This window comes from Dendropsophus ebraccatus, chromosome 15 (genome assembly GCF_027789765.1).
Source record: "Dendropsophus ebraccatus isolate aDenEbr1 chromosome 15, aDenEbr1.pat, whole genome shotgun sequence".
In the NCBI taxonomy this organism is placed as follows: Eukaryota; Metazoa; Chordata; class Amphibia; order Anura; family Hylidae; genus Dendropsophus; species Dendropsophus ebraccatus.
The window spans coordinates 49,204,819-49,221,536 of NC_091468.1; the positions used below are offsets into that span (position 1 = coordinate 49,204,819).

At 41.9% G+C, this 16,718-nt stretch overlaps 1 protein-coding gene across 5 annotated transcripts in view; it reads left to right on the plus strand.

Annotated features, from left to right (window-relative positions):
• The window catches only part of PLCB4 (phospholipase C beta 4), a 271,807-nt gene that overhangs the window by 235,773 nt on the left and 19,316 nt on the right, over nucleotides 1-16,718 (plus strand). For 4 of the 5 annotated variants that reach the window (XM_069955430.1, XM_069955433.1, XM_069955431.1 and 1 more), the window contains 2 exons: nucleotides 2,309-2,424; nucleotides 7,104-7,179. The exons of the other annotated variant lie outside the window; for it this stretch is intronic. In XM_069955430.1, the coding sequence (XP_069811531.1) occupies nucleotides 2,309-2,424; nucleotides 7,104-7,179 (192 nt within the window). The remainder of the gene's footprint in view (nucleotides 1-2,308; nucleotides 2,425-7,103; nucleotides 7,180-16,718) is intronic. 5 annotated transcript variants of the gene reach the window in all.

The following is a 16,718-nucleotide window of genomic DNA, read 5'->3' on the forward strand; positions in this document are numbered from 1 at the left end:
ACTCAGAGGGATGAATGCACTTTCCATCCAGACATTACTTTTAGAGCCTAGTTTTCCTGGATTCCTAAGTTTTCCCTGGTTTTCTCAATTTAAGAATTATGGAAGTCACTGGGCTCTTGGGAAACTTGGACCACAGAAATGTTTATGTCCCCTTCTCCAGATCTGTGCCTTCACACAATCCTGTCTATGAGCTCTACAGGCAGTTCTTTCCTCCTCATAGTTTGGTTCTTGCTTTGTTATTGTCAGCTGTGAGACATTCTACAGACAGGGCTGTGTCTTTATATATCATGTCCACTTAACTGAATTTACCACAGGTAATTCAACTCAATGCATAGAAACATCTCAAAGATGGCCAAGAGAAATAGGAGTGCCCGTAATACACAGTGAATTGGGTGAGAAGTGATTGGCTCCATTCACTGTGCAGTGGACCGGGTCTGCCTTCATATTTCATGCCCTCTTCTGTACACTGTGAATACAGCCAACTCTGGGCCCCTTTCATTGTGTAGTGTGGATGTTGAACAGGTCATTTGTTTTGCCTGGAGAACCCTTTTAAGCTGGCCTTATACAATAGATGCAAGTTGCTTATTGAAGAAGTGATACATTTGGTTGGTGATGTAACATGGATAGGGGGCCTCTCAATGGCCAGTGTCGGGTCAGAGAAGGGTAGGTCGGATATCACATTCCCAGTCCTTCACATTCGGAAACTGTCTTGATGTGTAGGACTCAGTTGTGGTGGATGAGCTCAGTTATGACTTTTCCTCCTCCACCATCTTTCATTGGAGCGCTCATGCCAGATGTCCATACATTGCCTCATGTATGTACGTAGACATTGCAGTCATTGGTTCCAGCTTGGAGAACTTGCAGTCCTGCTTGGAGGCATATACCATATGTATGTGTATGTTTGTGCACATGCACCTGTCCATACAGATGTGCTGCCTACATATATATAGCACATTCATATTCTCTGTATAGACATGTGAATAAATGTAAACAGACACGCATACTGTACAGCCCCCGAGTTCAGGGACCAGCATGCTATAAATATTAGTCTATAGCAGGGATGGTGAACCTTCGGCCCTTCAGCTGTTGCCAAACTACAATTCCCATCTTGCCTGGACAGCTAAAGCAAATTGGCTGTCCAGGCATGATGGGAATTGTAGTTTGGCAACAGCTGGTGGGCCGAAGGTTCCCCATCCTTGGTCTATAGCCATGCAAAATCCTTAAAGGATACCTGTCACCCCCCGTGCCGGGCAGGCTCCCGACCCCGTCAGATCCCCCTATACTTACCTATTCGCGCCAGGTCCCGCTTCCTGATGCGGTCGGGTCACGGAGATTTTAGCTCCCGAAGCCCGGCACAGGAGAATCCGATGCCCATAGAGAATGACGGAGCATCGGACTCTCCATTCATTCTCTATGAGCGTCGGACTCTGCTGTGTGCGCGCTCGCCGGGCTTCGGGAGCTGAAATCTCTGTGACCCGACCGGATCAGGAAGCGGGACCCGACGCGATTAGGTGAGTATAGGGGGATCTAGCAGGGGGTCAGAAGCCTGTCACCCCGATACGGGGGGTGACAGGTCCTCTTTAAAGGGGGAATTCATTCAAAATACCAATTTTAGCATTCAACATTCTGATATGTCAACTCATTAAAGCCTATTAGTCTGGGCCACTGCCCATTTCCCCAAGTGATCTAATTTTGCATGGATTTCTAGAGATGATCGAACATCGGGAAATGTTAGGTTCGATTGAACTCGAACTTTCTCAAACCTTCAGCATTTGATTCCAGTTCCGTGGGGAAGGTGGAGACAGCCCGAGTACCGCCTGGAAAACAGGGATACAGTCTATTACCAAGGCTGTATCCCTGTTTTCCAGGCGGTACCTGGGCTGTCTCCACCTTCCCCGCGGAACGGGAAGGAATCGGGAATCAAATGCTGAAGGTTCGAGAAGGTTCGAGTTAGATCGAACCTAACATTTCCCGATGTTCGATCATCTCTACGGATTTCTCCTTTAAAAAGAAGAGAATAACAAAAATGGATGGGAACCTCATTTTGCCATTTTTAAGCAGTTTGTTTATATTCCGGCAACAGCACATTCCTGGTGGAAAGCATTGTGTTCCATTAGCTAATCATTCTCCAAAAATGGATGACGCGTGTGGCTTTGATGACTTAACCTTGGTAATGATGGCATGTAACAGCAGGGTCCATCTGGAGTAGGTCACAGCATACAAGTGAATACAGAATGTTCCAATGCATCAAGTGAACAGCCAAGTGTTTTGCTTAATTGTCTAATCAAATAAAGCTACTGTTTTCCAGGAGCAAAGCGCTGTGCGGAAGGTACACTGCACACAAGCTGACAAATTAGTGGCACAACTTGATAAGGAAAAGTTGTCTCTTGAGAAGAACTTAGAAAAAGCAATCAAGAAGAAAGGGTAAGACTACAGATCAGCGTAAAAGCAGCCCGTAAAATGCAAGATAAAGATCAAGCATCTTAAAAAAGCTAATGTTACTAGTAGTAATAGAACTTAACGATTTAAACATTTTACCTAAAATGAATAAAATAATATATATATATTTGTTAAAATTTCTCATAAAATACACAATTTGATCACTGCTTAAACTAACCAGGGAGAAAATAGAGAATCTAAGGAGAACCATAAATACAAATTATAAATGCGCCACACTTTAACATTATCATTTTATGTTTGTCCTTGAATAATGTCAGTTAGATAAAGTTGCAAGTTGGTGGAAGTAAATTAAAATTTTATTTATTTCTATTGGGCACATAAATATAAAAATTATACAGAAAATTATCAATTCTTATTGATATTAATCAGCAAGATGGGGAATATACCACTTGGTACATCGCTTTTTTTCACAGGAACAGACCGTTGCCGACGCAGGGATACAAGTGCCGTCTGGTTCCTCCGCACAGCACCGGTCTATTACCGAGTACCCCAGTGTGACAGTCTTCTTTCCCCTCTGTGACACGGCTCCATAGATTCTAATAGAGCCACATCACAATGGGGAGGGGGTTTCATCACACTGGGTGGAGGCAGTCCTGCCCCCGGTGCTTCATGCTGGGACGGTGCTTGGTAATACACTGGTGCTGTGCACAGGAATCGGACAGCAGTTCAAAAAAAGGACTGTGGCGGCACTGGTCTGTTCCTGTAAAAAAAAAAAAGCGGCGTACCAAGTGGTGCATTCACTTTCACTCCCTTTAGGGCAGCTTGTTCTGATTACTGCTTAGACTATGGATTAAAAGACACCCCTCACCCACAGTGTTTCTGTTCTAAAGCGCATACAGTCAGGGCACGCATGGACTCTTTTAGCATTCGGTGTGAGTAGACATAATGGGGGACACTTATCAAGAGCTTTATTTTCAGGTGAATAATTGGGTTTTTCGTTCCATTTCGTCCAAGTTCTATTTATGAACCAGTATTCGACGGGTGAATATTTTTTAGATGCAGCTTTTTTTTTAATCTGCCTGTTTTGCATGTTTACCCAAAAATTTACATAATCCAGGATTAGCACCAAATTTATCATTTGCAACTTTTTCAAAAGTTGCCCAAACTGGTGCAGGCCGACGTCTGGTCAGTAACAGGTGAATATGTTTGCACAATTTTTCTTGCGAATATTGCAAGAATATTTTATTCACAAATGTATGAATAGTTTAAATTAGTCCTGGGTAAAAATACTTGCCCGTTTTATACTCAATAGTAAATATCCCTCATTGTGTCTCTCAAGCCGCTGCTTTCTTAGGTTACTTGAGGTTTTTTTTACATCTAATCACACAAATGTAGGCAATCCCTGTAGTTATCCATAGCGGAGCAGGTCAATCTGTAACGTGGGTAATGCAGAGAGTCCCATTATAATACCATCTACTTGGGGTTAGTAGGTGTCTTTTTTTGTTCCTTATACTTTATACGGTAAACTCTCGGTTTATACACTCATTGGCCTCACTACTCTCTACTATCCATGTGTAGTGTGTGAATAGCAGCACTACATCAGGATAACAGCAGCTCATGTCAAAATGTGATGTCATTTCTTAGTCACTATGGTTACTGCCTCTTCACTTGAATATGCTTTGATATGTAACAAGGTACTTGGGAGCGTTACATGCAGTGCAGAGAATAAACAATTCAAGCACTTTATCCTTCATATGGTTAACTCTTGGATGAGGAGATCTTTGTCTTTGAGAAGATTATTTTTTATAAAGTATATATATATAGTACTGTGCAAAATTTTTAGGCAGGTGTGAAACAGTTCAAAAATAAAAGTAATAATTTTGTCAATTAAACAAATCAAAGTAATAGAACGGAAGAGAAATCTAAATCAGATCAATATTTGGTGTGATCCTCCGTTGCCTTCAGCATCAGTTCTTGTAAGTAGCTTGTACACACTGTATGAAGGGATTCGGCAGGGAGATTGTTCCATCATCTTGGAGAACTAACCTCAGATCCTCTACGGAAGTCGCTTCTCAGATCCTTCTGTCTCTTCATGTAATCCCAGACAGACTGGATGATGATCAGATCAGGGCTCTAATGGGCCATAGTATCACTTCCTTTCCTTACAGTGAAGATAGCTCTTAATGACATTGTCTTGATGCAGAATAAACATTTGGAGCCAGCAAGACACCACCCTCATGGTATTGCATGACGAGTAAGTATCTGTCTTTCTTAGCATTGAGGATACCATTGATTCAGACCAAATCCCCCAACTCCATTTGAAGATATGCGGCCCCAAGCATGCAAGAAGTCTCCACGATGTTTCATGTTGCCACATTCACCTGCTGACTGTCAAGACAGGGGAGGTAGGGACAAGACACGACAGTAAGCCCTACAACTGAGCCCACCCACTGTCCCTACCTACTTGCCTCGAACGGCCCTAGGTAGCCGTGGACAACCACAAAGGTGGTCCCTGCTCTGGTATAGGGGCAACACAGAACGAGACAGACGAACAAACACAAAGGGAGTCAAACAAGCCAAAGTCCAAACCAAACGGGCAATACAGTACAGAATCCGTAAACAATCGGATAGTCAAAGGTCAGACGGGAGGTCAGATACCAGGTAAATCGAGCAGAGGGATTAGGTACGGGGATCACAGGAATAGACAGGGGGAGCTGGGATCAGGGTATAAACCTTAATAGCCAGCGCTGAGAGACTGGCTCAGCTTTCTTTTATGAGGATCAAGAGCCCGGTCCGGATCCCCATTGGACTAGGGCTCTGGTCCTCAAGGTTCCAGACAGGCAGAGAAAAATGTCAATTAAACACACTTGCTCAGCTGCGGCAATCAAGGCTAGGAGAGTTGAGTGTAACTCTTGCATTGCCGGAAGCTAAGAAGCAATTGGGTGTGTCACACAAAAGCAAAAATCAGGCCCAGTTCACACCAGGCTGCTGCACATTCCTGACATTTTTATACACTTTAGTTCCTGCTTTTTCACGCACAGTTGAGCCACTTGACCTTGTTTTTGGCTCCAGTTTCTCTATGAAGGCTGTACTTGGATTCCACACATTTCTGCCAGTTGTGAGCTGACAGCACTGCTGGACATCTTTGCATTTGGAAGAGAAGAAAGAATGATCTGTCACTCTGCACTGTTTCCTAGGCCAACCTTCAAGTCTGTGGTCCTCAGTGTTGCTTGTTTCTTTTCGTTTCTGTAAAAGACATTGAACCACACACTATAGAACCTTGGTCTGATTTAAATACTGTATGTACTTGTGAGCAACCTTCCTGATGCAACATACCTACCTTGTGTGTTGTTGCTGTGCTCATTCTTCCCATGGTGTATGACATGAAATTGTCTTCCACAACCTCTTCAGTGTAGCAGAGTTTGGCTGTTCCTCATCCAGTTTAAAGCCACCTACACAGCTGTTTCTTTTTCAGTTAATGGATCACATTTGACATAATTTCTTAAAGCCCTATTACACAAAGTGATTATCAGCCGTATTTGGCTGATTATCGGTCATTACAGCCAATCATTGTCAGCTGATCATTGTCTTTTAACGGCGTTCAACATGTTAAAAGACAACAATAGCAACGATCTGCTGCTGTTGCCTCGTGTAACAGGAGCGGCGGCGGCAGCAGACCACTGCAATCTACTATGGGCTCCCGAACGATTTTTAGATCTAAATATTGTCCGGGGAGCCCCCTCCCACAGCTCCCAGCGGCCCTTCCCCCCACACTTGCCCCCACACTGTTGCCGCATTTAATAGCACTGGCAGCAAGCGGGGAACAAGGAGCAAGTGAGCGCTGATCTGACAGGTCAGCGCCTGCTTGCTCTCTCTGATCGTCCTATGTAATACGGGCTTAAGTCAGACATCTGACAATAATCCTACTGTGCTTAGCCTATGTGCTTAGAAGAGCTGAAGCTGTTTTGAAGGCAGAGGGCGGTCACGCTAGATATTGACTTGATTTCGGGTTCTCTTCTGTTCATTTACGTTGCACTTGCAAGGAAAATTTAGAAGTAGTTTCAACACTAAAACACTGCTGCCCCTCCGGATTGGTGGAAAACCCAGAAGCCGGACACATATGAGTAGAACTGGTAATATTATAAGAGAAGGTGCATGGAACCTGGCAAAATGGACCCGCAACAGTGTGAATAGTTTTCTGAAATGGAACTTGCCACTATGTTTTTGTTATATAATATTGTTTTTTAACTAGTCTTTAGAAATAATCTTACCCTGGAAATAAAATATCTTCTGCTAAAATAATGCACCATGTATATTCCACTCGTGAAGCAGCCACTAACAGGTTGGGTGAGATTTATGGGAGGTGCACATACCCAATAGTGAGATGGCAGCGCTTATGTTTCGGAATGCCGTAGAAAAGGTAATGAAGAACTTACAGGACAGCTACTTGATTTTATTCTATTTTATTGTGAAAGACACCAAAAATAGCTATTTAACAAAACAAATTCAGTGAATATATAATATGTAGTTTACATATAAAATTGTTCTATATGAGCTACAAATATGAATCCAAATAAAACATGCATAAATAGTTCTATATTATATACGAAGGTCTAAAGAAAACATTTCTAACTGGTTTATGTGGTATAAAAAAGAAATCTTGAGATAAAATATCTAACTATGGAAAATATTTTACTGTTTAGAGGAAATAACTGTGTTGAAATGAAGAAAGAAACAGAAAATAAAATTCAGGTTTTAACTTCAGATCATAAATCCAAGGTAAGAAAAACGTCAACCATCATTCACGTAGCTTCTCATTCGGACTCTTCGCACGCTGATCACCCGTTATTAACATAAATTGACCACAACTAACTGCACTTGTTGCACTAAAATTCTCTTCGAAATCGAACTTCATCACGCAGGTGGAAGGGTTAACTTAACGGTGCATCCATATCTTTATTCAAGAAGATTCTTTTTCTGTTTCTTCTTTTTTTTTCTTTTTTTTCCCTCACTATTTTCACAGAATAATGGAACCACAAAGCAGTTTTCAATATTTAAAAATGGATAAGAGAAAAAATAAAGATTTACAAAAATTTAAAAGTTATGTAACTAACATTAAAGGAGCAAAAAAAAAAAAAAACATTAAAAAAAGCAACAAATGATATATTGTATATATTGAAAACTGCAGTGTTTGGCTTTCTGTCATCGATTTCTAGTGCTTGACCTAAACGGCATTCATTAAAAGCTTTGAATAATTTGGTGGTTTTGTGTTGTTTTGTTCTTCTCTACGTGTTGGTGCCAGTTTCTATCTGTTACTTTGTATGACCATCGATGAAACCTGTGGTCTGTTTGTTTCTGCACGTATATTTTTGTCTGTTGAGAGGTTATCGCTAGGTAACAATTTTTCTTTTTATTTAACTAATTTTGATTCATAGAAAGAAATAACTTTTCTCATTAATTCAGTTTTTTTTACTTTAGGAATTAAAAGCTAATTGTTAAATGCTGTGGACACCTTTACTTAATTTTTTCTTTTTTTTTATATTGTTACCTTTCGTTAATGAAAAACAAATCAACCTACTATATAGTCTTCATTAAAGATTTTCTACTGTTTAGCTGCCAGTGCTAGTGTTAGAGATAACAGCAAAGGGGAAGGTTACACACCAGCTCACATAATAAATTGGGAGAGGGGAAACCTTGAAGGAGAGCAGATACAAGACAGTATGCTGTGGAGAATAATATAGGATGTGTATAAGTCTGAAAAGAAAATAGACCTCATATAGCAAGATGCAGAGGCTGTACAGGAAAAAGTAAGCACAATTTTTAATGAGGATGTGTAGACAAAATGTTTTTTGTACCATAATAAGTACAAAACAAGATGTAGTAATTGCTTTTTAAAGGTGTCCATAGTCCATAGAACTTATGCAAGGTATGACCCTGTTCTTATCCTTTTTTATGTGTGGTTATTTTTTTTTTTTATTGTATTTAAAGCAGATGTGTGCAATTTGACTAATAGAGCCCAAATAAGAATATGGCAAATTGTAGTTATGCATCTGCTGTATAAGTTGCTCCCCAACTCCTCCCCACCCACTTGCCAGTGACTGTGAGATACTGATAATGTGTATTTACATTTAAACATTGCAGCCATCAGTCATTGTGGAGAGGGGCACCAATGTCTGCAAGTCTGCTCCACACTGTCCATGGCTAAAGCAGCCTCATAGCTTAATTCACTTGTATTTCTTAAAACTGCCTACAAATACTAAACCAAAATACTGGCTGATGGACTACGGTGTGAGAGTGGCCTTATCTCTGTTAGCAAACAGCACTATGACCCAGATTTATTAAGGTGTGTAAAATAGAAACTGGTGTAAACTGCCCATAATAACCAATCATAGCTTTGTTTATTATGCTGGTATATTGAACTCAGTGGGTGAACAACTAGAAAAACGGACATCAATTTTGTCATCTGATGTTTTTACCGCCCTGAACATTTTATTTTCAGACAAAAAACGTGTCTGTCCAATTCTCCATCCTACAGCAAAGCCGCGTGCATGTAGGCTTATCAGAAGCCCATGGAACCCCTTTTCCATATTGTACAGATCAGTAGGGCCCTGTACATTGCACATTACAGAGATACTGTATTCACCCCTTTTGTAATGTTTTTAGGGTAAAATACCTTTGTAATATGACATCCAATGCAGCATGCCAGACTTTTATGGGAGTAATATTATGGCTTTGTTCACACAACGTACATTTTCATAAAAGTACGGGCATTGTTGCCGATTGCAACAACGCCCGGGATTAATACGAAAATATACTTTACCTGGCCTCTATGGAATCCTGGCCATAGCGTATGCACATAGTATACGCACCGGCTGGGATCTCTCGCGGCGCCGTAGGAAACTGACATGTCAGTTTTCTGCGGCCGCTATTCAGTGAACAGTATGGAGCAATCTTTTCTGACCTGGCCGGTCTCATACAGAATGTGAGCATAGCCTGTGGGTGTACATACATGAGGCTTGAAGGGGTTATAAGAACTTTTCATAAGTTGCTGACCTTATATAAAATATAGCAAACATCATATCCTTGCCTCACTACGTCCTCCTGTGGCATCTCTTGGTCCCCTGCAGTCTGCAGCCACCACTCCTAGAATGAATTTGTCTCAGCAGTGACAGTCTACTTAGCCAATCATTTGGCTACAACACAGTCCTATCTCAGTCAGTGATTGGCTGAGTGGACTGTCATAGCCGCGACAAGTTTATCTCGGAGGTGTTGGTGGCTACAGTCAGTGGGGCACACTGGAGACACTACAGGAGGACAGCGGGCGAGCATGATAAGGTATGAATGTTTATTATGTTTTAAATTTGGGCAGCACTAAATAAAAAAAAGTTTTTAAGTCCCGAATAGCTCCTTTAAATAATAACTCCAGTGTTGCTTTTCTAATCATTCTGCAAAGTTTTTCATGATTCCTATTTATTATAAAATGGACTTATACATGGGAAACTCTGGGCATCATGGTTTCTAAGGATGGTCCAAACCTGCCGAGGTTTGGGTTCGTATGAACCCGAACGCTCGGCATCAGATTCCTGCTGTCTGCCCGCTCCGTGCAGCGGGTGGATACAGCGGGAGGACCGCCTGGAAAACTGGGATACAGCCTATGGTTATGTCTGTATCCCAGTTTTCCAGGCAGTCCTCCCGCTGTATCCACCCTCTCCACGGAGAGGGCAGACAGCGGGAATCATTTCCGAGGGTTCTAGTTCGTACGAACCCGACCCAAACCAGGTTCGGACCATCTCTAATGGTTTCCTTAAAAACTGTACTGTCTAGCTTGTTCATCATCTCTTCACACTGAACTTGGGTTACACTTTAAGAACAGACATTAAACTAACGCAATAAGTCAATAACTAAAGAGTACCTGTGGCCTTCTCCAAACATGTGAAGCCACCAAAGGGGTCGGTGACCACCACTTTACAATCATTGGACATGGTTGTAGTCTGTCAATAGAGGGGACTTTTGATTGTATTGGCCATCATTAGTATTTCCCGAAGGAATAGACAACCAAATCAAATGAATACATGAAAAATATTACATTTTAGTTAGAAAATGATCAAATATCACATATCTTTGAGTGGCAAAAGTATGTGAACCTTTAGGATTACCAGGTAATATGAAGGTAAAATTAAAGGCAGGCACTTTCAGCTGGTAGCATTACAATCAGTGTGAGGGTTGGTACCTTGTTTCGTTTTGTGTGATCTATCAAAGTCTAAAGCACCTATTACCCGGGCCTGATCTGGAGGAGCAAGTGAGCGCCGACCTGTCAGATCAGAGCTCACTTGCTCCTCATTCCCCACCGACTCCTGACGCTATTATATGAGCCAACAGCGAGTGGGTAAGAGCGGGGGGGGGGGGGTGCGGGTGCAGCAGGAGGAGCTCTAAATATTGTCTGGGGAGCCCATAGAAAATAGTGGCGGTCTGCTGCCATCTCTCTTATTACACAGAGCGACAGCCTGCAGACCGCCGCTATCGTTCTTTTTTTTTTCAACATATTGAAAGACGAGGGTCAGCTGATTGTTGGCTTTTAACAGGAGCTACTACACCAAACGATTATCGGCAGTAACAGACAATAATAGGTCAAATATGGCCAATAATCACTTGGTGTAATAGGACCTTAACTTTCTGGAAGTGTTCTGGAAAAGTTGTTAATTCTCTGTTTCCTAAGCACACATGTTATTCTACCAAAGAATGGTGAAAGAAGTATAACATTAAACTTTTTAAATTATGGCCAAGTCAGAGTCCCAACCTCGAAATAGAAATGTTGATGAAGGACGTGAAGTGAGCAGTTCCTGTGAAACTGTTTTGTATCTAGGCATGGACTGGAATGAGGACCCTGAAAACACTCCGATCCTCTACATAGAAAGTAATTTACCGTTTCCAGTAGCGTCTTCTGACTGTTGTCTATAAAGACTTGCTTTGTCTGTATTAGTTATCTGCTTATTTTTCTTCAAATCTACATTTTTTTTCTCATTTTGGGATGATATTATGGGGGCTTCAGAACCACATACCAGTTTTCCATAGAGTTTTGGTCTCAACATTTAATGGTCATCCTGGAACCAATTAATATCAAATGTTGAGGGAACACTGTAGTGCACTCATCCTTTTATTGTACTCAGCTCTGTCGGTGATTGAGTAAGATCCATGACCCTTATTTATCTTGCACATGGCAAAATTTAAAGAACTGATACTTAAAGGGATACTCCGGGTGGGGGTTATTTTTAGGGTATGGCCAAGGAAAGGGTGGAAATAGAGGCGACCGGTCACTTACCTCCCCGGTTCCATCGCCGTGTCCCGACTCGTTCCGCCCCTTTTTCCCGTCCGGCTGCCGCTTCCTGGTCTGAGCTGCGGCTTGAGACGTGACGTCTCAAGGCAGCTCAGCTATCCAGCGGCTGAGGCGGGACTCTGCTCCGACCACTGGATGGCTGAGCTGCCTTGAGATGTCACATCTCAAGCCGCAGCTCAGTCCAAGAAGCGGCAGCCGGATGGGAGAATAGGGCGGCGTAATCCTGGACCCGGCGTTGGAAACGGGGAAGTAAGTGACCGGCGGCCTCTATTTCCACCCCTTACTCGGCCATACCCAAAAAATAACCCCCGCCCGCAGTACCTCTTTAACTAAATAACTTCCATTATGCTAAATTGAAAAACATTGCAGATGTAGATTTGTTTTGCAATGTCTGTGCCAGATGCAGGAGGCCAGCCGGCTTCAATAAGAGTAGTACGTCTCTTAGTAAATTAGTCTGGGTAAAAGGGGGGGGGGCTTATTTACAACTGTCCTCCTTTATCTCTTGCAGCGCACTGTCTTGTCTTGTGCTGACTGCAGCACAGGTGGTGCATTATTGGGGTGGCAGAGGTCATTGGGTTGACAGAGGTCAGCTCCCAATCCATTGTGATGGCGGTCCTAGGCCGGTACTTAGCCTCTTTGTCTATTGTGACTGATCCATTTCAATAGCCTGAAAAATATCCAAGTCTGGCAGTATTGTAGTAATTGTACAGACCTGAAGAATCTAAAAAAAAACATGATAACCAGTTTGACCGAATGTATAAAGCAACGTGAACAGTATAAGAGATACCCACCACCCTGCACACAACCATTTGCAAAACAATTTTAATTTCACCTTAGAATTTTTTTTTTCTGGTTTCATGATATATTTTATGAAAAAGAGTATTATTACAAAGTGCAATTAATTGGTCCTGCAAAAAACAATTCCCCACATGGTTTTGTAGATTGAAACAAATTAAAGTTTTGTGGCTGAGGTGGAAGAATGGCTATGTCATGTAGCCAAAAACAGGAAAACGGCCTCACAACGATGCTGAAGCTAGCATTGGTGGCAGTAGGTAAGTGTCTCTTCTTTTTTTTATTTAAAGGAGAAGTCCGGCGAACATTTTTATTAAAGTATTGAATTGCTCCCCAAAGGTTATACAAATCACCAATATACACGTATTACAGGAAATGCTTATAAAGTGCTTTTTCCCTGCACTTACTACTGCATCAAGGCTTCACTTCCCGGATAACATGGTGGTGTCACTTCCTGGATAAAATGGTGATGTCACTTCCTGGATAACATGGTGATGTCACGACCCGACTCCCAGTGCTGTGCGGGCTGTGGCTGCTGGAGAGGATGATGGCAGAGGGGCACTGAGGGACACAGGGCACTGGAGGGACACTGAGCAACTGAGCATCCCCCTGCCATCATCCTATCCAGCAGCTGCAGCCCGCACAGCTCTGGGAGTCGTGTTGTGACATCACCATGTTATCCAGGAAGTGACATCACCATGTTATCCAGGAAGTGAAGCCTTGATGCAGTAGTAAGTGCGGGGAAAAAGCACTTTATGTGCATTTCCTGTAATAAGTGTATATTGCGGATTTGTATAACTTTTGTGGGGCAATACAATACTTTAATAAAAAAATTTGCCGGACTTCTTTAAATCCACCCGGTACACACTATAACAAAGATGGCTCTGTCTATTGCTTATTGTGAAAGTACCCTTTTACCAAGTAGGGATTGTACCAGGTGGAAGACCCATTTAAACATTGACTGGTCTGCAGCTCCAATAACCAGAGCTTTCCAATCTGTGGTGGATCCCTTAGATGTTATCTTGTCAGTAAGGGGAAATTGTCTGTTTACTGCTGTACTGTACATAGAGATCTACAATCAGAAAGTCGATAGTGATCAGACATTGCTCTTTCTTTTTCTGTAGTTTTCCTTTAACTGCAATGATTTCTAATAGATAAGTGCTGGTTTATTCAATTGTAAAATCTCAACCCTTTGTGATCCTTGGCCTCTATGATATTAATCTTTATCCCAGACATTTTCTCAACCTGTTACTAAATTAACCTATAAACTATTGGCATTCTTTCTGCAAATATAAAATGTCACGAAGACTGAAATATGGGCATTGTTATTATGGGAAGGTAAATTCACCACAAAGGAAAAACTAAAGAGAGCAGATCTAAATGCGAAGCACAGGGAAGTAAAATCAGTATAAAACGCAGCCGTATTTTGAAACTTTTTATTTTAAAGGTGCTACATTAAAATCTTTGGAAAACCAGCCATTCCTGTACACATTCAAAAAGGATCTATACAGTAGTACCTTTGTTCTCAAACTTAATCGGTTCTAGAAGGTAGTCTGACAACCGAGCAGTGTTTTTCCTTAGGAAATAATTTAAATGTGTTTAATTGGTTCCGGCACCCACCAATAATTAACTACAGTACTCATTTATTACATTGAAGAGTGTACAGGTTAAAGGAGAAGTCCGGTGTATTATAAAATTTGGCAGCCTGCAGAGGCAGGGGAGAAATTTATTACAATTAACAATTAACTTACAGTAGCTCTCTCCATGCCCACAGTGAGCGGCGGGACTGTCCTTGGGACCCCCGCCAGAAGGCATTTTCCCTCTTGATTTTGATGACGTGGAAAAAGCCTGCCCAGCTGATGGACTGGCGACTCAGCCAATCAGTGACTGGAGCTGTGTCCCGCTCCAGTCACTGACTTGTTGAGCAGCCAGTCCATCAACCGGGTTGTAACGTGTCAGCGCCGGAGATCCCGGAGTCTGGCGGGGGTCCCACCGCTCACCGCAGGCACGACAAGAGTTAAGTTAGTACTTGTAAACAATTTCCCCCCTGCCACTGCCGAATTTTGTAGTCCGCCATACTTCTACTTTAACCACTGCTGTACAGTACAGAACTATACTATACAGTACATTTAAATCAAGAAATATTTAACAAAACGAGCAACTATAGTACAGTAGTGTACCAAATCCCCAGTCATCCTTTAATGTATACTGCCCCTCCACCCCAGCACTGTAAAGCATGGGAGATGGTGGTGCACTGACTGTACTACTACTGTACTGTACAACCCACAATCCACGCTTGCAAAAATGTTTGGATACTGAGTTTGGATTTTGAATACCTCTAAAACGTTCGAACAATGTGTTACCACTGTATTTTGTTTTACAGGCCATGTTCACACATGGCAAGAACATTGGCTGTTGTTTGACAGATGTAATAGACCAGATGTATCACCAATGTCTTACCGAATGGACTAATACCAGAACATGTGAAATTCTTATTAAAATTAACTATTGACTTGTAGTGCAGCATTGAGTACCATGAATACTCCCCTTAGCCTAATCTTTTTATAGACTTCTCCAAACTGTCGAGGTAGGTGTAACATTAGCCCACACCATGTACTTCATATTTGGATATGCCAAAATGAATAAAGTGGCCATATGGTCTCATGTAGACTATAAGAAAAATTGGGTTAGAGTAGAAATAGGCATGCTATATAGTTTTGCTATCTCACTTCACTCGAGGTAATGATATTTAGTAATTATATAAAGCAGTCATTGACAATTTATTATCTTTTTAAAGTTTTTGCTATGGCTAGATTTCAGCTTTCTCTTTTTTAGAAGAGACTGTACATGTGGTTGCTCAGTTATTGGCTGCTATTGTACCCCAGGTTGTTCCCACGAAACACAGAGCAGACAGAGTGTAGGAGTGGTGAGTGGGACCGAGCTGGCGCACTAATTAGATGAGGTTTTAGATGTGTCGATAATGGAAAGTATATTATTCAATGTTCTATATGTTGTCATTGTTTTCATAGTGAATCATGGTTGCTGAGAATTGTAATTAGTCCCAATTGTGCAATGTCCTAAAACAACAGGAACTTTTCTTTATTTAAAGCCAAGATCCAGACCCTCACCTGGTATAAAGCGAGAGCGTAGGCAATACACAAAGTACTTGTTAGAATTGTATGCTTCATAGAATTTGTGTAGCTTGAGCTTCCTGATCAAGACCAGAGATGATCGAACATCGGAAAATATTAGGTTCTATAGAACTCAAACCTTCCGAATTTGATTCCCGATGACTTCCGGGTCCGTGGGGAAGAGAGCCTAGGTACCGCCTGGAATTCTGGGATTCAGTCTATTACCTAGGCTGAATCCTGGAATTCCAGGCAGTACCCGGGCTCTCTTCCCCACGGACCAGGAAGTCATCGGGAATCAAATTCGGAAGGTTCGAGTTCTATAGAACCTAATATTTTCCGATGTTCGATCATCTCTAATCAAGACATGTATGTGACATTCATGTACATACATCCAGATTCCCCATAAATGCCAAACTGTAGCCTTGTGCTCCTGCATGTTAAAATTTCCTGCAGTCCTTGGGTAATTGAGATGAAATTGAGCAATTGAGATAAAAGCATAATTCTGGAGGATTTCTTTATAGACATTAGAGAGGTATCAAATGTGGGACTCACCTCTTTTTTTATTGTGGGACTCACCTCTTTTTTTATTTGCATGCCTTTTTGTTGGTTATATACCGTTATTAACTTAACATTATTAAAGCAAATGTATTATTATGTACATTGCTTTAAAAAATTTTCCATGAATGGATTGGCGCCGGCTTGGGGATGCTGGTACGCGGTCCTTTTTTTGAACTGCCCCGGTGTGATGAAACCCCCTCCCCTCTGTTATGCGGCTCCATTGATTCTAATAAAGTTGCGTCACAGAGAGGAGGGGAGATCGGCACACTGGCGGCCGGTGGGTCTTCCTCCAGTGCTTCAAGCTGGGCCGGTGCTCAGGGATAGACCGGAGCCATGTGTGGGAACCGGGCGGCAGTTCAAAAAAAGGACCGTGGCACTGGCATACCCATGCCGGCACTGATCCATTTATGTAAAAAATTAAAGCTATGTACCTAGTGGTACTTTCGCTTTACATAAAATTTGTATGTTTTGTTTTGTCATTTCCGCTGCATCCAAAGTATACC